This window comes from Stegastes partitus, unplaced genomic scaffold (assembly GCF_000690725.1).
Source record: "Stegastes partitus isolate 25-593 unplaced genomic scaffold, Stegastes_partitus-1.0.2 Scaffold591, whole genome shotgun sequence".
Taxonomy (NCBI): Eukaryota; Metazoa; Chordata; class Actinopteri; family Pomacentridae; genus Stegastes; species Stegastes partitus.
In genome coordinates this window covers 74,551-99,410 of record NW_007578322.1, presented here as the reverse complement: position 1 = coordinate 99,410, position 24,860 = coordinate 74,551, and the positions used below count along the sequence as shown (strand labels likewise).

Here is a 24,860-nt window from a genome sequence, read left to right as displayed (position 1 = left end):
GATAGATAGATAGATAGATAGATAGATAGATAGATAGATAGATAGATAGATAGATAGATAGATAGATAGATAGATAGATAGATAGATAGATAGATAGAACTTTATTGATCCCTTTGGTAGAACCTCAGGGAAATTGTTGTACTAGCAACAACAACACAACACCAACACAACATTAGTAATAATAATAGTAATAGCAATAACAGCAATAAAAATAATAATAATGGATACAGTAACAAAATTGCCAAAGTGGTCTTTAAAGTGTCCGTAAACTTTTTTTTAAAATGACTGTAGTATGCTGATCTGATAATACTCTACGTGTAATTATTTCAGATACTTAACAGCACAGTGTAGTTTCAGTTTGCTTTTAAAACAACAACACTTTCAGCATTCACACTGAGCTTTTATTTTTAAGCGTCGTTGTTAATAATTAACCACCACCGGGACTACAGTCTAATTAGAGCACTACTGATTTCCAATGCTGTGTTTAGTGGAAAAACCATAAGCCTTGTTAGCATATAGAGTGAGGCATGAGATTGGCCTCACCTTCCTGTAATTCTCAGCTACCTGACTCAACATGCCAATTTGCAGCTCAGAGGAGAGCCATCCTCTCATGAAAAATGACCTGCCAATACCTGCTAATCTTCCCGGCTCCCAGCTAGCAGCAGGATGCTCAGATTTGCACTACTGCAGTTTGTTTGATTATAATCTGTAGCTCTTTCAAGCATTCGCTCAGTATCTGCTGGGATATAGTGTACAGTAAATGCCCTGCAGGGAGCTACAGCAATCATTTCCATTACCCAGTGGGGAAGGCACTGCGTGGTGATAGGCGCGCCGGTTTGAAGCTTCAGTCACCCAAGCAATTGGTTAGATTTCCTAAACCTTATAAGACATTCAAAGTGCATGCATAGCTCCAGGAGTAAACTGAATGCTGTAACACCCACTGACTATACAGTAGATTGGCATCTGTGCCAGCAGTAGATCCATTAAATAAAAAAAACAGCACCGTCACAACACTTGAAGGGTCTCGTAAGGTGACTGACAGTGCATCCAGTGCACTCAACAAATCAAATTCCACAGTGGAGAAAGCTGTTTGGTGGTTGTTTAGGGCAGCATCCAGCTTGGTATTGCTGCATCCTAAGTGTTTTTTTATTTTTCAAAGTAGTTTCTTTCCTTATCTGGGGTGCTGTGCTCCCCATCAGCTCATCCTCACGCTCAGCTTGTGCCTTCGGTGCCCACAGGAGCTCTCAAAGCTGTTACCCACAAGGACGCCTCCGCCCATCCATATTGCTCCTCAGGATGGCTCTCTCAAATGCTCAGACAGTCAAGTAGAAAGCACAGAGGAGAGTGACGGGCCAGATATTGCACACAGGTAGTCGTCTGCAACCACACAGGCCTAGAAGTTTGTTTTTTTCCCAAGTGACGCCCTCAGGGCAGAAAAATGAAGCACAAGTGCCAAAAACTGTACTTCTTCGAATGGCCAATTGAGACTGACTCCAAGAACACCTTGTCAGTCTCCACAGACCCTCATGTTTAAATGCCCAACTTTACAGCAGACATAAACATGTTTACAGTCTGGTTTTAGGTGATATGTACTTTCACTTAGAGCACTGAAAATCTGTTTGCATCTGCATCAGGGTGATGTGATTGAATGTTGCTTTGAAAAACCAGCACCAAAGTAAAATGGACTACCGGAGCCAGGATAGCAAAGTTTAGGATTTCCTAATCTGGATGAAACCATTTGAACATTTGTACCCTGGTGATTAAAAAATGCTGCGTCAGTTATGGATATCTACACATCTATGTTTTTCAGTTCTGTTTTTAAAGAAACATTTCTGTATTAATTTAGTTATAAATTAATACTTTAGGCTTTTCCTGTGTTAATAAATGTACAGACAGGTTTTTAATGAAAATATTTGACATTTTGTATATTGAATTTTACTTGCACTTATTTTTAAGTAGTTAGTTAAATGCAAGCGTCAGGTTGCAAAAATCTGTTCTAAATTGAAATGCACTGATATTCGTTTTGTTTGATTAAAGGAAATTTCCCCCTGCGATGATTTTTGCGTCACTGGCTCCAAAAATCCAAGATGTCAACCAGGAACTAGCAAAACCCTGGCTTCATTTTCTCAGTGCAGAAACCAACAGGTGACGTCACGGTAGCTACGTCCATCTTTTATACAGCCTATGATTTTACCAGAGCTGAAGAGTTCAACTGAACTTTCCAGAAAGTAACTGAAATAACTCTGACAAGTGTTGATGTTCCACACGAGTGTGTCACAAGTTTTACTCCTCTACAGTGAAGCAATAGCTGCCATGAAGTAAAACTCTAACAGCCACTAATAGTACACACAGTTACAGCAGATGAACACCATCTGTAACAATCAGTGTCATCAGTGGGCGATTTAAGGGGCAATGAGGGGAGATACAATCCAACTTGTTGGTAAAATGATCATAATGCATCCCCTCTTGTTAACTTGTTTGTTAGTGGTGCTCTCATTGGGCCGTCCTCACATTTTGTTTCTTTACTGCAATGCAAGGACAACGCTGTTTCTGTATTTCCATTTAATTTTTGTATGTACTACATCCAGTTTTTGGGGCTGCAAAGTGGCGCAGTTGGTTAGCACTGTTGCCTCGCAGCAAGATGGTCGCCGGTTCGCGTCCCGGTGGGGGCACCGGAATCTTTCTGCGTGGAGTTTGCATGTTCTCCCCGTGCAGCGTGGGTTCTCTCCGGGTTCTCCGGCTTCCTCCCACAGTCCAGAAACATGCTGAGGTTAATTGGTGATTCTAAATTGTCTGTAGGTGTGAATGTGAGTGTGCTTGGTTGTCTGTCTCTAAGTGTAGCCCTGTGATAGACTGGTGACCTGTCCAGGGTGTCCCCTGCCTTCACCCTAAGTCAACTGGGATAGACTCCAGCCCCCCATGACCCTAGTGAGGATTAAGCGGTGTATAGATAATGGATGGATGGATGGATCCAGTTTTTGCATGACGTGTCCTCCATCTTTCTTAATGCAGACATCAAATTTAGACCTCTTTAAAGTGTTCCTGTTTTTAAACAAATCACCTTGAAGCATTAAAAAGTCAACCAACTCATGAAGCAAACATTAGCTTAATTAGGTGGGTACAGCTGATGCAATCTGTCAGCGGTCCTTGTCATTTCAGCCAAAACTGGCTGGAGATGAAAAGCTTGCTGTCTGACGCCAAGGACCCAGTGCTTTTAAAATTCCTTTGCAAAATTAATTACAGAACTTGACAAGTGTAGCGAAGTAACTAAAGACAGGATTGAGTGGGGAGGTGGAGCTCAGAAAACGGCTTTGTTAGAGCTCAAATTGATAAGCAAAAAAAATGTAACCAAACACTAAACTGTAGAGCAAAGGAAGGACGCAGAGATTCTCCTTCGTCTCATCCTGCATTTCATGCTGCGTACATTAACGAAGTCAGTCTGACACAAAGCATGAAACATAAATTAGAAGTTGGTTGACGACCACAAGCGGGCACGCCAGCTGTCTGAGGTTTGATTGCACGCGAAGCACTGCTGACTCCCCGACAACATAACAGATGAATGTGTGGCTCTTACCTGCTCCAGTTACCTTTGTTCCAGTCACGTATTTTCTGAGGATTTTGGGGGTATTTTTAGCTCCCGTTTCCATTTTGTTTACACGTGTTTCCATTTTAAAATGTTTTCCTGAAAATAGTAATCATCTTGACGTTTCGGTGCCGTAATTGCTTATTTGTCCGTGAGCTCGGAAATATATAATTTGGCCAAATTGTCTTGTTTGTGCGCATGCTGAGCTTCCACCCGACACACAAATTAGCACTCGGGGACGGTATAGAGGGGACAGCTGTGTCAGGTGAAGGAAATATGCTGCTCATCCAGGCAGTGCTGCTGCTGCTGCTGGTCTGAATGTTGATGCACAATAAATGCTCACTCAAGGACTGAAGTAATCCTCACTTGATCCTCCTCATCCTCCAGTGCAGATCTGGATGACGAGGTTAGAAGAGCTGGAGTGGTTCAGGGTATCCTGGAGCCCCTGGAGGACAATTTACTGATAGAGCTGCAGTTGAGTCGAAGATTGGAGAGGGAGTCGCAGGTTATTCCTAACTTATTGACTATTTATGTCCTGGCTGTCATGATTAGCCTCGTCAGAACGGTCCAATCACCTGCATGGAGTCCTCTGTGGCCTGAGGTAGCTTTATGCAGCACTATAGGCAACAGGCTGCTTATGATGGCCATATAGGCTGACTAAAACAGCTAGTGTGGCTTAATGTTATACCAGGTAGTGATAGCAACAATGCTGTCGAAAGCTGTGCAGCTTAAGTGTCTCTGCACACCAAATCTGCACAATAAAATGTGCGACTTCTGTGGATTGAATGTGTGAGAAGAAGCTGCAAGGTATGCCATGAAACTACTTCCCGAGAAGAAGGTGAAATATTTCTCCGTAATGACATTTTACAAACTTTGCAGCTCCAACAGTCGAGGAAGTCACAGTTTTTTAGCTGGTGTCTTGACAGTTATGTGAAATTATAATGAGGCATCTTGCAGCATGTGGTCTGTGTTTGGAAACTGCACAATATCCCAGGGACTAAATAATTTTATGCAATATACTCTATGCAGTGTAATGAGCAAATAGACTCTGTTTTACATTCCAGAAAGGAAGGAAATTTCAAAATCAAGACTTCTTGTTTGTCCTCCTATTTCTCCTACACATTATTGAGCTCAGTTTGATGTGATATTTTTTAACTCCTGTAAAACCACCTTCCTCTCCTAGTTTAAGAATATAACAATTTTGTTTTTCTCCTCTCACTGCACTGATCTTTATTTGTCTGACATAATCAGCTTGTGAGATAGCTGTAAGCTCCAAAAGAAAACTTGAGCCTGCACATAGTAGAAATGTGTCTCTGTGATCACATCCACATCTCTTTGTGTATTTTATCTGTTCTCAGAGTTTTCTCACATCTAAGATCTGCTTATAAACTTAAGTTTCTCTTTGATTCGGCACAAATCTCGCTGGTAAATAAAAGGATTCTCTGTCTGTGTTTGTGTGTGTGTCTGTTTTTTGAACATCTCAGCAACAGTAGATCTGATCTTCGTCACACTTGGCGGGTGAATCACTGGGGACTCCAGATTGTTTGGATGAGCGGTGGCCATGTTTTCAGTCTATATACTGACTAATTAGCTGATGCTAACATGCGCATAACAGCAGATACTGCGTTAGTTTCTACATAGCTGTGTTGGTGCATCCCACTGGTACGTTCAGCACATATTTTCATTTTCTTTCTCATCTGTTTGGATGGAAGTGATATTTCTTTTAAATGTGTAATAAAGATTTCATGACAGCTTCACAGGGCAGCAAGGTCGCCTCACGGCGATAAGGTAGTTGCTTGACTGGAATCTATCGATGTGGCGTTTGCATGTTTTCCCTCGCTTGTGCGTTCATTGGCAATTCTAAGTTGCTCATAACTGTGAGTGTGTGTGTCTGTGATGAACTGGCATCTTGGAAGCAAGGGAGGATTTCCTGCTTTTCTCGTGTTTCTCCTGTTACTCTCAAAGTGGACAGGGTCAATTGTCATAGATTTATTTAATATCTTCCGCTCTTTATTTCACTTAAGGGGAATTTAGGAGAACCGGATCAGAAGTAGTCATTTCCAAACAGGATGATTATTTATTGCTGATGAGAAAATGGAGCATCTATTGCGAGCAGCAGAGTTTACCTCTGGGCATGGACCATGTTGCATCATTTGCAGTGGAATCTAATCGTTCCATTTCAGCTGCTATTGCCTAGGTCCAATCATTTACAAGATAGTAGATATAATTTTGCATTTTAATTTTTTTTTTTTACCCAATACCTTGCTTTTAAGGCCAAACTGTGAAGCGTTTCAGAAATTACCATAAACACCGCACTGCCCATGGCCATATGTCTGTTCCTATCAAGTCAGAAAGGATGTAATAAACCGATTTTTGATGGTAAAATGAACCTTCAAGATTTGACCCTGAGTTCCCCTGGGCTTATCAGAATCACTGTCCCGAAGAGAAAGACAGCATCAGAGAAATATTGAATGACATTAAATGAACAGGATTTGAACTTTGGCACAGTTCTGCTGAACTGCACCCGGAGCAAAGGCCCACAAGTTATAATTAACCTTGTTTTAAAGTACAGTGTCCTCACTCTTATTTATAGCAACTTCAGTAGAATTAACTTGTCAGTTTCACCCAATTCTATTACAGCCAGTTTCTGCTTCGCATATTTTTAGGAAATCATCTGCTGTTCTTGTGTGTTTGCACTGTGATTTTTTTAATATCTCGGTACTTGAGAATGAGTATTATGAATAAACAGAAAGCTGCTCTAAATCCCTTTTCATCGCTGCTCTTGTATCAGAAGGTCATAACAAACACTGCCTGGCTGCCTTGCTGAGACACTTGTATTCCGTGACACCGCTCGAAGAAAAAAAAAAAAAGTCCATTTGGGTCTTTTAACCTGCTGTGACACTTGAAAGGCCATCCATCCCCACCTGGGGGCATTCGCACTTGCTTTTCACTCTGAGATTTTTGAGAGCTTATCAACCGGCAGGCGAAAAGAAAGGAAAAGGACACATAAATACGTATGATTTCTCCATCCTTGAGTTTTGTGATTAATGGCGCGACCCTGCCTGTCATTCTAAAAAGGAGATTTTCTGTCTTTTTTTTCTTTCTTTCCTGATCCTCAGGTTCATCACGAAAACACAGCACCACTCATTGGTGTCTGCAGAATATCGCGCAGGAATCAGTGGACAGCTCTGATGAGGAGTTCTTTGACGCCAGAGGTTAGTATTGTATTTTTATTTCTCCGTATTGTCCTGCTTTCACCTTGTACTTTTAGTCTCAGAGATAACCTGAACTCATGCACAAGCATTCTAAATAGACTGTTTCCCATCAGGTTTGTTGTCCTTTTTCTGCAGAAACTTATTAATAAGTTTAAGTTCCTTCCTGGCCTTGAGCAGACTGAAACAAATACAACCATTGTACTGTTTTAATGCTGCGTCTGTATTTGAACACACCGACCTGTTCATGTTCTCATTAATATTTGGGGAAAAAGAGGCCAGAAAAACAAGAAGACTTGTCAGCGTCCAGCAGAAACAAGAGACTTCACAGAGCCAAAAAGAGCCGGAAACAAAACTAAACAGGATTATGAAAACACAGTGAACAATGCTGTGCACTGTGGAGGCGACCATAAAACTTTAACTGATGTAAATGTCTTGGTTTTCCTGACCAACAGCTGGAAAAACCCAGAAAATACTGAGTTCACTTCAGTTTACTATTGTGTAAAGCCTCTTACGTCTACAGTTGAGAAGCTGGAACTGAGGCAATAAATGACTTAAACAAGTTGGGGGCTATTTTTCAGTCACTTAGCAAATTGATTATTAAGCTAATTGTTTTTAAGCTTTAGTAAAATTGCCTGAGCCTTATATCAAAGCCTAATAAGGCTCTTAAATGTTCAGGTTATGGTGAGCCCAAGGTAACGCTGTTGTTACGTTATTGTGTGGAACAAAGTTTATTGTGGTGTTTTATTTTAAAGCTGGAGGATAATAAGATACGAGGCTGGTTTAGCCTGTTGTATTACAGTGGGCTGGGAAAATACAAAGCAGCCAACGTTGGCCATATGTTGCCCAGAGGTTCGAGAAAATGACTGTTTGGAGGCTGGATTCTGATACATCCTCCTTTGACATTAGTTTTATGATCCCTGACATAAACAAAGACTTACCTAACCAACATGTATAGCACTCATTTGCACTGTTTCATACATGAGTTGGAGCAAGTTTTGTGTCTTGAGTGTGTGATTTTTCATGATCAATGGGACCGTAAGCTCATCTTACTTCAGTATTTTGAGCGTCCTCGTCTCCTCCGTCTTCTCTCCTCCTACCTGTTACCTAGAAATCAGTCGTGGCATGCTATCTTGAAAAACATCTCAGTTTCTAAAGTGCGTCTCAAGGCTTGCTGGAGGAGCATGAAGTGAGGATGCATTTCCGCACGCTTGACATAAAAGAGCTGGAAAATACTCTTCTGTACTGTCTATTCTCATAATAAAAAAAGCAGGACACTCATATATTCTCGTCACATTCCGCCACATTGTGAATTAAATTGGTTTTCAGGAAGTCGTAATAAACACTGCAGTGTAATTAATGTTGCATTTTGCTGAATGCCTGATGCCTGCTTCCATCTCTGATAGGAGGAAAGGAGGATGTACAAACTGAGAAATGAGAAGAGGGGGCATGTTGGTGCGTTGACTAGCTATGCACGAGAGACGGTCTGAAATGAGCGACTTTGGGGATGGCCTGGTATTTTCTGTGCTATTTTTACATTGGCTGGAAAAAAACCCCAAGTGTTTTCCTAACCTTTTAATTGTGTGGGCAAGATTGCCTGTAGCTACCGCACCACTGGCCTGGAAAATACAACCATAATCATCGAATCACAAGATAAAGTTGAGATTTATTAGCATTTGTGCTGCGTGTGCTGCATCCGTGATTGTCGTTATAACTCAGCCGGGTAAAAGGGAGTCGTATATCTGAACAAACCAGAGACAATGTGTTCCAAATAGCAGTAATAATGGATGAACTTCTGTCATTCTTAATCGTCACCCACTTTCCCGGCTGAAGGTTCTTGTAAATGCATTCACATGTCAGACTGACCAGAAATAGAGCCACTTGAGAACATGTTCGACTGGCAGCCTTTGCACGGTCCCAGAGGGAGTTCATCAGCGAATAAGTAGAATACTTATCCCAGCAATTATCCACTCCAAGTGCTTATCCCACAAGAGTCTGATGGTAGAGATACTTATCAATTATGTTTCAGTGCGATAACATGTTCTTATATTAGTTAAAGCCAGTCGATATCCGGCGGCGCGTTTCTGGTGTCCAACACTTGTTCATGTACTGTAAAAATGTTGCTCAGTGGGCAACAAAAATCTGAAATGTGCTCTTCTCTCCTTCTATTTGACCACTTGAAGGAAGAACTAAGTGCCGTTCCATGTGTTGTGTGGAAACTTAATGACTGTGTTTTATATTCTGTTCTGTCGTTCACGTTTGTTTATCTGTTTTTTCTCCCTTTGCTCTTCCTGCCTCAGTCTTTCACACTCCCTTAATTCTGATTTCCCCTCACTCCCTTCCCTTGAATATTCTGTTTGCCAAAAGAAAAAGGCACGATCACAGCCCTAGAAAACATGAAATATTTATCCTTATCACAGCTGTCGCAGAGCAGAGCTGTGCATCACTCTGAATGCATTTTGTGAGACTGGTGTCGAGGCACCTATCAGCGCCGAGGAATCACCTGGGACTGAGATAACATGCGCATGTGTTGTATGTGATCTGATGTACTTCGTCACCCTCACACTATCTGCAGTATGAGATTTCTCACTCAGCCATGAAATATGTGGACCGAGTTTGACGGGAAAGCGAGGCAGCGACGTCCTTTGTGTTCTTTACCTAAATGGTGGCGATGACTGGGGAGAGAATCCACAACTATCTTGATGTTCGCTCTTTGTGTTCACGCATTTTATGTCAGTTAGTTCAAAAGAATAGTTCTGCTTATTTGCTTTCTTGCCTTGTCAGTTTATATTTATTATACATACACAGACGAGAGAGTGGAATCGATCTTCACATTTAATTCTGAGTTACAAAGAGAATATTTGGATGCTGTGAGAAGTTTCATTCATCGCACTAATGGTTCTTAGCAGCGTTTATTTTGTATTTATGTTATTTTAGTAGCTGATCTTACAACTTGATATCCTCTTAGGCCTATTTTAGTTTTCTATTTTGTTTTACTAATTGATATTACAAGTTTTAGTCTTGATGTCTTTAATTTTGTCTGATAACGTGTGCAGCATCACTTGGTGTAAACGTGCTATTTAAATAATTAGATTTGATTCATCATTAGATGTACATGAGATGCATGGATTTAAAAATCTGATATGAGTTGGTATTAAATCAGTTTACCCTATTTCCAGTGTTTATGCGAACTCACTAATGGCTATTGCTTTGAATTTAACAAACGTATAGAATTAAAGATTTGGGGAGCCTCACATTAATAGCATATGACACTTTGTTTTTGGTTGGCTTCAGCCACAATCAGTGTAATGTCATTGAGTCTTTTTCCACTGCAGGACCTTGTGGACCATTGTGGGGCAGCTTGAACCTTAGTTCGTGTTTCAACCTCAAGTAAAGCCCCAGCATGACTTCTGTACAGGGCTGTTTTGGGGGGTGAAAACAGCACCTACTCCAGGGAGCGACCTTGAATAACTGCTGTGTGGGTCTCAGCACTGATTGGTTAAACTCAGAGAGGCCATTTTTTCTGCCCCTCGATGTCTTCGACCAAGTATCAGTCTCCTCGCCTCAAATGCCGCCATCAACAATGTAAAATTCAGCATATAACCTAACATAACAAATCCCCATTATTCTATTTATTACATGCTTATAGCGCTGTAGGCACATCCAGTATTTTTCATTGTTTTGCCGTCTTGGTTTTAATGTCGCAGTAAAACCCTTTGGATCCTGCACCCCAACGGAAGCAGAAAGGGCCAATTATGGGGACTTTTCTATGAACTTTTGCGCCACCTTGCAGTTCACCCAGTTCCTGCTGTGGAAGCTGTCCTTTGTGTTTCAGTCACACATGTGGCAGTTTTTAACTTTATTTTTTACTTATTGTTCTTTAGGAGGCATTTTTATGCTTTAAGTTCATAGAGGCAGTGGAGAGACACAAGAAATTTGTGGAAATCGAGATGAGAAAAAACAGATTTGCCCTGAATGAGGTAGTTTTGAGAAAGTAGCTTCAGTGACTTTGAAGTTTCCGCATCCGTCTGCCACGTCTGGCCCTCGTGCACAGCAGGAGACCTAAATCTGATGCTTTTGGTGAATGTACCATTAGTTTTTCCATCCTTTTTTTTTTTTTTTATTCCAACCATTTTTTCGATCTCCAACTGGCTTATTACTCGCTGACTTGTCCTGTGTGTGTCCAAACACATCGCATCTCATTTCGCCATCTCTCACTGAGGCACATCATTGCGATGACTTTGCGGCGGCGCCGGTGTTTTTGAGGTTTTATGTTGTGAAAGCGCCCGGATTATCCTTTCAAGTTGCATGAAAGTACGACTGTTCCAATCTACAAAGAAGCTTCTTAAGAAGGAGCACTGCAGTGAAACATGGAATATAACAACGCAATTTTAATTTTTTAGTCGGAAAAAACCCAACTAAACCAAGAACAAGGGAGGAGGTGTTTGAAGAGCGTGTTTTTTTTTTCCCCTTGTGGTTGCTATGTGACTTTATTGTCTGGGCTCAGAGGGAGAGTGGAGCTGTGTCCTGCAGAGAAGGCAACAGAGCAAGTTATTCCAAACATAAACATACGCTCGGTATGAAGGATGCCTCCCTTAAAAGGGAAAAGCAGAACAAGGTCGTAAAAGGTTGTTGAAATTATTTGCCTCTACAGTCGCTCGCTAACTGCCCGACTGTGACTCTCAGTCTGCACATAACTAGTCTGGTTGTTTTTATTTCTCAAGGCAGACTTGATATATGTTTTCTTTAGCCAAAGGTAATTTAAACGTTATATAGAAGAGCAAGAGGGGGCAAATGAAAGAATTGGATTGGAGAGTGATTGAGCGGTGAGTTTGTCATATACCAGGCCCACCGCTCAAACCGTCACAATAAGCTCGGGGGGAGTTTTATTCGTTCGCTTATGATGAATGCCTTCATCAACACTGTGCAACCTCGTGGACCCAGATACAAAACATGAAAATATATGAAGACTGTCAGGAATTTTCTCAGTTTTCTGCTAAACAGATGAGCCCCGACTGTTAGGGTTGTGTCTGTACGTGCGTGTGTTTTATTTCAACAATTTTGTAGCTATTTGTCTTGCTCATGCACCGTCTCCGCCAAGATTTATGTTATTGTTTGTCTTGAAGCCTCTCGAAAAAGGAAATGATGCATCCCTAAGGGCTCGTGTTGCGCACGATGCATTTGGGAATTTGTGTGTTTAGTAGTAGCAGCAATGTTCTGTTGCTCTTCACGTCTATTTTGAGACACATCGATGTTTTTTGGTCAGTGGCAGCAGGTGGCGGCTACAAGCTCATCAAAGGCAATGCTTTGAAGAACAAAAGATGAAACCGCATCCAGAAGTGCGGGCCGAAAGTGTTTGACATTTCTGTATTTTTTTTCTTTAATCGAAGCGGCTGGATTTGCAGTATTAATAAAGAGATTGCTTTTTTCCTTGAGGGTGTTTTAGAGTTTTTTAGATTGGCTTTAATAAACTGTAAGACTAGTTTGACTTTGTTATAGATTGTCTCTGAGTACAATATAACTTGACAGTAGCCACAGAAGTGTCTTACTGGTCTGTCGGCTGACTTCAAATCAGTCATTTGCTTCACTTTCTGAAGGATACTAAGTGAAAATAGGTACAAGTCTGGCAGATTTTCATTCGGAACGATGCCAAATGTCTGCTGGTGTCTCTTTGGGTCAGAGACTGTAGGACTGTTCCATTGATTGTAGAGGGAGTTGCAACTGAATATCAAATGACTTTATTTAAGAATATGTTAATTTACTTTGATCCACTAATCTGGATGATCACGGAATGAGTTCATTTGGCTTTTTTCCATAATGATTGTAGATACTGGTTCTCAGATAACAAGCAGCTGTACAAGAAGTTTCTGGGGAACAAAACAAAACAAAACAAAGCATTTAGACATTTGCAAAATTGTATTTTTCCAAAAAAGGGTGTTTTTTTTTGCCAATTTTTTCTCCTTTGGAATGAAAGTTAAGGTGGTTGTATACTGCACCTGGATAGCTCGGCGGTAGGGCGGGCGACCCATGTACAGGGGCTTTAATCCCCAACGCAGCGGCCGCAGTTGGATTCCAGCCAGCGGCTCATTTGCTGCATGTCATTCCCCCACTCTCCTCCCTACATGTCTCTGTCTATCTTCACTGTCACCTAGCATTAAAGGTGGAAAAGCCCCAAAAAATATCTTTAAAAATAGGTGCTTGTATGCTGTACACACTGTAAAATCCTTTGAGGTTAAATTGTGGTTCATAATTTCAGCTTGTATAAATGAAAATGAAGTTGCAGTGGAATAGTATTAACAATTATTCAGTATGTACTTTTCTGAACACTTTTTTTTAACTATCTGGAAAGTGTCATAATGTCAAGGAAAGGAAAGGAGAATTCATGAGGACATACGACAAAAGAGAACTGTCAAGCCGACTGCACTTTTGCATGTGTGTCGTTATGTAATCATGCAACGCTGGATATTATTGATCCACCACAGATGGTGTGTCACTTGTGGATAGGTCTCAGTCAGTCTTGTACATTTCGACATTGCAGTTTTACCCCGTTCTTTTTTTGTCTGTCCAAGCTCTGTCAGGTTGAACAGATATTTTGGATGAACAGCTCTTTTTAAGTCCAACCACAAATTCTTACCTGGATTGAGGTCCAGGCTCTGACTCAGACCACTCCAGAACATTGACCTTGTTGTGTTTAAATCATGTCTGTGTGGCCTTGACTGTTCGCTTCGGGTCATTGTCTTGCTGGAAAACAAATCTCTCAAAACACAGTTCTCCTACAGACTCCCACCAGGCTGTCCTCTAGGACTTCTCCATACTTTACTGTGTTCATTTTACCCTCTACTGTTGAAAGCCTTCAAGGGCCTCCTGCTGAGTAGCATAACTACATCATGATGCTGCCACCACCATGCTTCACGGTGTGGACGGTGGGTTCGTGATTTTGTTCGTATTGTTGGTATCTGCCAAACAGGGGGTACTAATACACTGAAGATGCATTCACTAGACTCAGACAATCTCCATTTCACAAATTCTGTGAATTGTAGTATGAATTGGCTGAATCAGGGGAGTCACTTTAAAGGGGGTGAATACTTATACAACTTTTTATATTTTAATTATTCAGCATTGCTTTGTAGAAATCTGTTTTTCCTTTGACATTTTTTGTGAACTCCTGTCAAAACAGTCAAATTGAATTGACCAATACTGACTGTTGAAAATCAATAAAAAGGGAAAGCTTTAAAAGGTCATTAGTGCTTATTATTGGCACTGTAGATCCTCCAAGTTTACCAAGTTAGGAACCTTCCAAAGAACAAACACTATTTGGCTGGGCTCAGCTTTTGGTTTTTGGCCATTTCCCTTTCTTGTTGGGAAGTGCTCCTTTTTCTTGGTATATATAAAAATATTTGAAATTAGATTAACTGTCTAAATCTAATTTTAAAACTCTAAGGCAGATATGTAATCCATCAATGTCCCTGTTGTTCCTTATGAGAACTGACACGGAGGTTCAGTTTCCTTCGGCTGAGGTTGTTGTGTGTCAGCCAGGGTTTGTGCGACATGGTGTGGAGGCAACACAGCTGTTTGCTGGGTGGTTTGATGCTGTCATCTCTGTTGATCAACTCCTCTGACATGTGCACAGCTGCCGCTAGCACAGTCCCACACATGTACGCCAACAACACAACGAAACACACAATCAGTATGTCACATCATCACAGGCTCCCGTGGTGGCCGGCGGTGACGTTAAAAACAGAAGGGTAGCATGCTTGTCACTGAGAGTCTGGAGCTGACATGCAGCCTCTCAAAAAAGATCCAAGTGATGATAATAAGTTGCTCCATGACCCGTCCATCTCAAGACGCCCGTTTGGCAGGTAAATCTTCAGTTTATCTACAATCCAGACCCAGAAGCTCTCAAATGAAGGAAAGGAGATAAGAAGACATTTGAAGCCCGTATTATGAGAAGGGATGAAAAACCCAAAGCACTCTTCTTAGGAAAAGGTTAAAATTTCTGTTTTAATGGTTTATTCAGAGAGACGTTTCTCTGCTGCTGAATTATTCGAAGCTTCGCGCTTTGTGAAGAAGCCACATGCAGAAACAAGATAAGTTTTACTTTTAACAAGCCGATACAATGAAGGGCTTTTTAACCGCTCACTGTGGAGAACACCGTGCATTTATTTTCTCTGATGCTACTATGACTTATTAATAAATGGTCCTTCTGCTGAATAATTTGTGCATGCCTACATAGTCCTCTTAGTAACTGTTCACATTTTAGGACTTGGCTCAGCCAGTAGCACAGTTTGATAGAACAACCTCTGTGAAGACTGAAGACTTTGTTTGTTTGAAGGTGTTTCCATAGAATTCAGGCTTCGCTTTGGTGTGAGGATACCAGTTCTGAGGAAAACTCTGAGTACACCAAGTGGAATTTCTTCATCCTCAATCCCTGAAAATGGAACAAATTCAGGTGATACATTTTTCAGTGCGTTAAATCGAATGAAAAATGTATTTCTGGAGCACACAATGTTCTGGGCAGTGTCGTCTCATGAGCATATATCTGTATAAGGGTAATGGATTTTTCAGTGGAGGGTCTTAGTTCTTTCATGGCTGTTCTTGCCACTGGTGAGAAGCAGCAGCAGGGGGGTTTGTGCTGGAGTGCTTTGATCTCCTCTTTTACCTTTATCTTAAAAAAAAAAAAATCTGATGAATTTCACTTACTTGTGTAATGAAAAGGGAAAAGCTACCTTCCTCAGATATAAATACAAACACAACAAAAAACCAAACCGAAGTCAGTCAATAAAATATACACTGCAAGGGACTGTTTAATATTAATACCACTCAACCTTCGTTTTCCTCTTATGCATTTAAAACTACATGAGTTAGTGCACAAATGCATTTTTTTACTTTTTTTTTTTTTTCAATCAAGACTGAATGTGCCTTCCGGCTGCTAAAGTGAATGCCAACTCGATTGCCACATTCTTTATTGATGTGAGCTGTTGACAATTTTGCTGTGTGTTAATCCAGATTTGTTATGTGATGACATGAATTTAAATAATGAGGCGAATTGACAGATCGAGCCTGAAAGGATATTCATGGTGTTGGCTGCTTCCACACTTTAATGCTGTAATAAATTGCCACTGGAGGTAAACTGTGTTTGTATGCAAGTAGGACATCTATTTATTTGTCATCTTGCTGTAAATCATTCTGTGTTATTTGTGGATTTAACCTAATGTGACTGTGGGCTGGCATATTAAAAACCAAGTCTCTTTTGCACATTTTTCCAAGATTTGCACTTATGTGCTAACTTGCAGCAAAATCTGTTAATAAAGGTTATTGTTTTAATCAGAAAAATACTGGTGCAGTCGTAGATCCATACTATGACATGATAATGTATTTACCACATCTCAGTTTGATATACGTGTTCATATTAGAACTCGGTGTTCTACCAAGGTTGCCTTTGGTCTCTGATCCTGTGTGTGATGTTCATGGACAGGATCTCAGTTTGGGGACTTCATAGTCGCACCTCTGCTTTTTGCAGTTCTGTTGGCTTCATCGAACCATGATCTCCAGCTCGCACTGGGATGCTGTGCAGACGAATGTGGAGTTACTAGAGAAATGGATTAAAGTTGCCACCCGAAGTATCTCGAGATCTTGTTCAAAAGTGACGGCAAAATGGGCCTTGAGACGGACATGCAGCCTGATGCAGTGCTAACAGTCATGTGGGTGTTGTACCAAACTGTCGTGATGAAGAGTAAGCTGAGCGGGAAAGTATAGCTCTTGATTTATCAGTCAATTTATGTTTCAACCCTCACCTGCAGTCATGGGCTCTGGTTAGTGACCGAAAGAATGAGGTCGTGGATACAAGTTGCCGAAATGGGTTTCTGATGAGTCTTAGAGGTGGGGTGAGGAGGTCAGGCGTTCGGAGGGAGCTGGGAGTACATTTACTGCTCTTTCACATTGAAAGCAGCCAGCTGAGGTGGATGCCTCCTGGGTGACTTCCTGACAACCTATCTGACCTGGGAACACCTTGAGCCCCTTCAGGAACATCTGGAAAATGATGCTGGGGAGAAGGACTTCTTGTATGCCCCTGCTTAGCCTGCTGCCGCTGCAAACCAACCCTGGAAAACGAGTTGGTCAGATGGACCAGTTTTGTTTTGTTTTTAAGGAATAATGAGGCATTTTAGGAAAGCAGATCAATACCACTCTCACATCTGCCCATTAATATGAAGCTACAGCCTACAGGTGGTGTAACTTAGAATAAAGAAACAGTGAAATGCCTAACCTGGTTCTGTCCAAAGGTAGCAAAGTTTCTCTCTCAGTTTGTAATTTTATGGTAAGTTTGTGTGGTTATTTTAATTTCATGGTCATGACACGAGTTCAGGTTTAAACCAACGCAGTGCAGCTTCTTGCTAATTAGTGACTTTTAGAGGTGCTGTTCAGGGAAATCTTTTAACCTTTGGAAGGAGCCAATCTAGCTGTTTTCGTGTGTTTGCGGTATTTATGCTAATTTAAGAGAACTGCCTTCCGTGGCTCCAGTTACGCGAGTGGCACTTCTCATCCGTCTCTCGGCAAGAAAGCGATAGCGCGTTTTAACATGGGAAATGATTGTTTACATCCATGACCAGAGCTAAAAGAAACTCCAAAAAATCTTATCCGTTTCCATTTTAATTTGCATTTTTGTTCATTTTCATTTGAACCGTGTCTTGGCTGATTACAGCGTTTCATCTCTGCATGCAGCACTAAAGAAACAAAGTCACCAGGGGATGTGGCAGCAGCAGATAAGGGTTTGTGGTGCAGATTACTTAAGAGTCTGTCCTCACGCCTGCAAGCATGTGCTGTATGGGCATTCTTGCACTTGTGCAACACGAGTCCCCGTGTTGACATCATGGTCTCACCAGCTCCTAGCCTTAAGTCTTTTTAGCACTCAAACAGCCTGAAGACCAGTCAGGCACTTTTTTTTTTTTTTTTTTAAATGTCTCGTTACATCTAAAACTAAAGCTGCTCCTCACAAAGATAGCACAGACACCATCAGGCATATCTCATTTCTTCTCCTGTCTTTTCTTTGAGTTGTCAGTGAAAGAATGACTGTGAAGGAATACTTTCTAGCACCTCGCTGCTTTCTGCTCTCTTTAATCTTACAGCTGTGTGACATGTCTAAAGAAGAGGAACTCAAAGATACATTTTGTCTGGTTTTTTATGTATTTTTCTAATGGATAGATCCATCAGTTGGGTGCTTTTTGCTCAATCAGTCTACGCTGGCTACTGAAGATACTTTCATGCTTCTCTGTTGTACATTTTTAACAACTTATCTTAAAAAGTTATGAGCAGACGGGGTAGAGATGTTGTACGCTGCTAGACCTTGGACCCAAGAATAGCTGATTAAGTTTTTGGCAGGGTTCCCTATCTGATATATGATTTCTTTGATAAAAGTTGTTTTTTCACTTGCAAAATTGATGCTGCTTTCACATTCTGGTGTTACAGTTCAACATCCAGGTCTTCTGAGGCCTCATAGGGATTGCCTTTTGCAAGATTTTATTGATAAATCAAATCAAGAAGAGAAATGATGTAAGCTATTTGGATTTCTGCCTGCTTTAATGCTTGCGTACTACAGAAAAAGAACTAAATACAAATCAGTTGGAGTGGATTTGAACCGTGTGTGGCAGAATCTCGGATGATTTTCATTCCAGACTAGTCCCAGCAGGTGGTTATTTCACTGATTACTTCACTCTCTCTAGTTAAAGGTGTGCTAATCAGTGCAGCAGCTGCTTTATTTCCAATGACACCGTTGCTGCACTGCACCAGTTTGACGTAATCTGTTGCACACTAACAGACACAGAATATACAATGAACTTGTTTGCGGGAACATGAAAGAAGAGTTGAAACTTTAATGAACCTCCTAGGGTGGTAATAACTCAATATAAAAGGGAATTTAGGATGAAACGATGAGATTACAAGCGAAAATGAAATATAAATGTAGTTATACAAGTTGAAGATAATACAAAATAACCCTCATACATGTATGAATTTATATAGGCCACATGTGTGCACATAAAATGAGTTGTAAAAATGTTCTTGCATGAAATGTGGAGGCTTGCAGAAGCATTTCATAAAATAGCGTTTTGGTAACTGTGTTATCACGCTCCGATATGAGAAAACTCTTACAAAGACAGAGATACAGTGCAGAGAAAACTGAAATTGTCCAAAAAATGCATTGTGAAGATTTTAAACCAACGTATAATAATACGGTAATATAGTATATAAAAGTAGGGATAAGAAGTAAACACACAACATAAAAAAACAAAGCAACAAGACAATAAATGTGGTTTTGAACATGGCATGTGAATTACTCTTGTAAGCATGGCAGCCCATTCACAATGCCTTGGTGATATTTAACATGCTTCCTGCTTCTGATTTTCTGACCCTGACGCTCTTATCCTAACCTTAAACCAACCTCCACATTCTTATTCTAACCCTAATCAGTCTGACATCTCGCATCCTCGCTCAGCAGCCAGTGAAGTAGCATTTTCCTCATGAATGTTAATGACTCCCCACCACCCTGCAAAAGAAAATTTGTTTTTAGCAAGTATGTTCACCATCTCAGCTGAGCATGCGAGAAATACTAATAAGCATAAAACAAAGTGCAGCTGAGGAGGCTGATAGTAAATTCATCATTTTTGCAAGTCCATTGCAGAGACTGTCTGTGTTCTTGGGGCATAAACAAAAGTAACATTAGAGGACTGAGCTGAGGATCAGTATTGGGTGTCCGGGAATATTTTAAGTCTAATTAAGTTAAATTGTATTTTATGCCTACTGTAGCATGCGTAATTTACTTGTCTTGTGTTCTTCTCCTTTGAGAAAAAATAAATGTAAAAAAAATCAGAAAACCCAAGGAAGATTAACTTCACGTTCAATTGAATACCATTCAGTATCCATCTTTGTAGAGGGAGATCTAATTTGAAACCAGCCCATTAAATCAGTAACGTCAGCATTCCCACACAGACAGAGCAGACAGCTGCTGCACAGCACACAAACCACAGACACAGACTCAGAACCAACATCTCGTCTTGCTCCTCGGCTTCAACAAGTGACCAAATGAGCATTGACCAGGAAAAAGTGCAGCACTCATGCCAGTTTACAGGCTAGACAGCCAATTAGTCGCCTGTCTGCAGCACTATAAAACAAGACATTTCTAGACTGCACTGTGAGGGGTTTAGGGAACATTGGTAAACTGTAGTGTCTATCGATCTATACGGAAATATTCAGCAAGTCATCCTTTTACCTGTGACAAGGTGGGAGGTGGGACCAAATGAGAAAATTGGTCTCAATGGTGCTACCTGTGAAAAAGTTGGTCTGGAGCCCTGTATAGAAGTATTTACTCCCTCCAGATGTTTTACACTTTTATCACTTTTTAACATGAAATCACAGCTAGTTTAATTTGGCTTTTAAGATTAAAAAAAAAGGACTCTTTCATGTCAACGTGAAAGCAGATTTCTACAAAGTATTGTCAATTAAACACATAAAAAGTAGAAATTTGTTTTGACTTTGAAACAGAAGAGGATTTTTTATTTTTATTTTTTTGTAAATTCTTGTCCAAAAAGCCAAATTTAATTGACCATGATTCAGTGTTACAAAGCAATGGATCAAAAATCAGGGCTTCCTTTAATTTAATCTGGATACTAGCTTGTCAGTAGTTATTTCAATGTGTTATCAGATACTCAATCATCATCTAAGTCATTTTAAGTGTCACTGATGCCCAGTGTTTAAGAACTAGGACGAGGATTGTTGCCAAGAAGACTTGGTTGTGACATTGCTAAGCAAAACTATAGGACAAATAAACATTTTGACCTGATAATAATGTTGGGTAAAAAGTCAAGGGATCACCAAAGTTTTCTGAATCGGGAGTCCTTGCATGCCTGTGCTAAATTTCAGGGGAATCCATTTACTGGTTATTGAGATATTTCGCAGGCTAAGTGAAAATTTTCACCTGCTCGTGACACTGGAGGGAACGTCAGCGGTCTGTATGATTCATCCTCTGGGTATGATCATCTGAAAAGCAAAAAAAAAAGCTTCTCAGAGGAGCTTCTGTTTTGGCTGTAGGCATTACTGCACAACTCTCCCTCTGTGAAATTCGCAGTAACCTGCTTTTTCTTCTTCTTGTTTGTCTTTTTATGTATATCTGTTCCAAATGTCGTGGCAAAAAGATACCTGAACACTCTAAGTGCATGTGTTCATTTTTGCGACGTTGTGTAGGCATTAAATTAGTATTGATACTGCTTATGAATTACCCCACAACCCTTTGATAGATTTTTTTTTTTTCACTTCCAGACATCCTATTACATATATATTGTCTGCTTATGAGCTACATTTGTGCTGTTTCAATGGCATTCATCTTCAGCAGCCTTCAGTACTTACCTGACTCATCCTGTTTATGCCATTTTACTGGATAATCCCGTAAGCAATCTCATTTTCATCGTGCGTCATCGGAAGTTGAATGAGCCCTAAAAAAAAAAAAAAAAAGCCAGAAGTAGTATTTTGGTAATTCCACTGCTACATCAAATGCATGATGATGAGATGAAGAAATTGAGAAGCGCTTAAATATTGGATTGGTAGGGTTCAATCGAGGCAGTTTCCTCATTGTTTGACAATCGCAGCATCTATTTCCTCCCTCTTCCAGTCTGACACTAACTCACCGTGAGCTGACAGGCTGAGGGATGTTTCTAAATCTCTTTTTTTCTCCCTCGGGGCTGTCAGCTGCAGGCAAATCTCACACTTCTATTTCTCTCTGTGGCTGTTGTTTAAATCTGGTTCTCCCGGCACATCCCAGCAGCTGGAGATGCGGCAGACTTTGCGGCTTTACTCCTTTTGCTTATTTACGCATTTCATTATGCTGCACCTGATTTCTGTGCACTGCAAATTTTTTAACATAAGCAGGTTTTTATTCGGTTCAAACACATTTTGCTGCTCAGAGGAGCTCCTACTTTTGGCAGTGGGCATTACTGCTCAGCTCCCCTCTCCAGGAGATGATTCAGAAAGATGCAATTCAAGGAATGTAATGTAAAGCCTGCTTTTTATTCTCCCTTTGTCCAAACACTGGCTTCCCTACATGCTGCAATGCTTTGTTCGGATCAAAAGCATGTCTCTTTCTCGCTCCTCTCCGTTTCATTGTGCTTGTCTGTGTATGTTTGAATCTGCAAGAGTGTGTGTTATGTCCCTGCATCATTATATTCAGCTCAGTACCGTGTCATGGGGAGGGAGGCAGAGAGTTCACCAAAAGAAAAGGGAGTCAGAGCAGATAGAGAAAGACAAACTGTGACCAGTGGACCGGCCGCTGGATGATCCAAGCGGACAGGCTGTGTAGACCGGCGTCAGAGTCTGTCAGAGCTGCCAGGCAGAAGTGTGAGAGAGGAGAGAAGTCTGTCACGTAGGGGCTCCTTGCTGCATGACTCATCCCATCGCAGACTGTCCTGGATGACAAGCTGAGTACACAACTGTTTTGGTCATGCTGAACCACGCAGCACGTCTCGCTTGTCTTTTTGGCTGACTTTAGATATTCTCCAACAGAACAGAGCTTGTCATGTGTTATGACAACTGGGTGGTGGTTTATGTTTTAAAGAGCAACTCTGATATAAGACAGTTAAAGAATGTACAAACAATGCAGTTCAGTTTGATTCATAGGGCAGTTCACAACGTAAATCACTTTAGGGTGCTTTACATAGGAAGGCGAGGACCTGAACAGTGCAGACACTCAAAGTATAGAAAGTAAACCCAAAGATTCTCTTTAAGCATACACTTCGGTGAAAAAACTCCTCTTTAAACCTCCTGTAGAACCAGTCAGCCATCTGCCTCGACTGGTTGGGGTGAAGGTAAAGGTGTGAGAGAAAAAGATAACAGAGACAAAACAGATCAACAACACAAGGATATTGCAAACAGTCCTCAACAAATAATCGTCTCAGGAGAAAGATTAATCTTGCATTATTCTTCAGCATAATCGCCTTTAACTTTAATCACTTGGTCCACCGATGTTCAAGCTATTGCTATCCCTTCGCTGAAGTAGGTCACATCTAGAGTCTCCAGATACTCCCTAACAGCATCACTTTGAAAATGGTGGCCATGCAAGTAGGATTTCAGTTTGGGAAACAGACAGAAGTCAGACAGGGTAGTTCAGGTGAGTGAGGTTCATAGAGGAACAGTTTAAAGTCACATTTCTTCTCCTTTTTGCTTTGATTGCATCAAGCATTTGAGTTTTTGTGGAAAGTGACATAAGGCTTTAAAGTATAGGGTTATGCTCCAGAGTGTGAGTGACGCCCCTTGTTTCAGGGTGGGGTTGAGAACTTTTTGAAGTACCTTCGTAAACACTGGAAAGGCTGGTGAGACCAACAGTTGCACATCAGAAACGTGAAGCTCCGATACCAGAGATACTTGCAGGAAAGAGAACACACAGAGTCAGGGTAATGCACCGGTGAATTATAATTGTGTCATCGTTTATGAGTTTTGTGTTGTTAGAGCCCCTCCTCAGTGTTTTCTTTTTCCCTTTGTCTCCTGTGTTTTTCTTCTGAGTTGCTTCCTGTTTTATTTTGAAGTTACTCACCTTGTGTGTCACTGGTAGAAATCTCACCTTCTCTTTGTGTGTTTTGCCTCCTTTTCTGATTGTCTGCCTACCCTCATTAGTTCCACCTGTGCCCTGATTCATGATAAGGTTTCTGTGTAAGTAGTTCTGTGTCTTCTCCTGTCTTTTGCCAGTTCGTCCTACTTGCTTCCCTTGAGCTCACCTGCTGGTTCTCCTTGCGTTCCTCATCTCATCTCATCTCGTTCTGGTTTGTGCCTTTGGTTTTTTGAATCCTGCTCATCTCCTTCGTTCACCAGCCTGCCAGTCCATTTGTTTCTTCATCTGTTTGGCCCCTGTTCTGGATTCTGTTTCCTGGATTTGCTTTTTCAATCATGAATTTTGTTTACATGGACTCCCGAGGCTCTGTTTGTTTATTTACCAGCGTCTGTTAACCCTTTCAGTGAGTTTCATTAAAGTTGTTTTTTTGTTCCGTTACCTGCCTGCCACACCTGCGTTTGGGTCATTTCTCCGGCAGCCTGGGCATATAGAAGCATAACTAAGAGATGGTTCAGGGCAGCCAGGAACGTTTTAAGCCTAATATTTGAAGTGCAAAGGGTGTTTGCCTCCTGAACCCAAACTGGGAGTTGATTCCACAGCAGAGGATACCTGAAGGCTCTGTCTACCATTCATCTTTTCTTGAACACTGGAACCACAAGTAAACCTGCAGTCTGAGAGCAAAGTGTTTTGTCAGCACAATATGGCACAAGAAAGTCTATAAGATACAAGACAGCTTGGTTATTTAGAGCTTTGCACGTGAGAAGCAAAATTCTAAATGCTGTCCTGGATTTTACCAGCAGCCCATGAGGAGATGCTAATATGGGAGAAATATGATCTCTTGGTTCCTGTCAGGACATCATCTACATTTGGATCAACTGGGGTTATTTCAAGGAGTTATTGGGACATATGACAGTCCAGATGTCTAGAAGTAAGAAATGCTTGTTTTTCGGCATCACTCTGAGACAGGATGTTCCTGTTTTTGACAATATTTCTAAAAACATCTATTTAAATGACTGGAACAGTGCAAGAAAAAAGTAGAAGTCAGACAAGCATGTACGTTATAATTAAACTGACAGTTTTGTGAGATTTCTGTTATCTTTTCATAAATTTGGGCAACTGTGAAAGTTCGTGCTCCTAAAATTTACGGTGAATCTGGCAAAATCTGCGTTCTCTTCAAAAAAAAGGTGTGACCAACCTACTCGTGTTGACAGCTAGGCCTGGGTGGTATCACTTTCTATACTTGCTGTCTACAAGTACTGCTGCTACTAGAACTGTGAATGCCATTAACAGCACAAAATTACCAGAAAAACTCTACTTAATCGAGTCCTTCTGCATTCGAGGCAGCTGAGAGCATGCAAGACTTCTGCTGGAGGATTTTCTTTCGCCACCCTGCACACTTGAATGGGAAATAAAATGCAATAATAATATGGGTTTTTACGACTTTACAAATGTTATTGTACCCAGTGGATCAATTCCTGAT

General features: G+C 40.9%; 1 protein-coding gene across 1 annotated transcript in view; it reads left to right on the top strand.

The window, feature by feature from the left end:
- Positions 1-24,860, top strand: part of LOC103362648 (membrane-associated phosphatidylinositol transfer protein 3) — a 108,449-nt gene that overhangs the window by 14,507 nt on the left and 69,082 nt on the right. Inside the window, exon 2 of the mRNA XM_008289056.1 lies at positions 6,703-6,798. Coding sequence (XP_008287278.1) covers positions 6,703-6,798 — 96 coding nt within the window. The remainder of the gene's footprint in view (positions 1-6,702; positions 6,799-24,860) is intronic.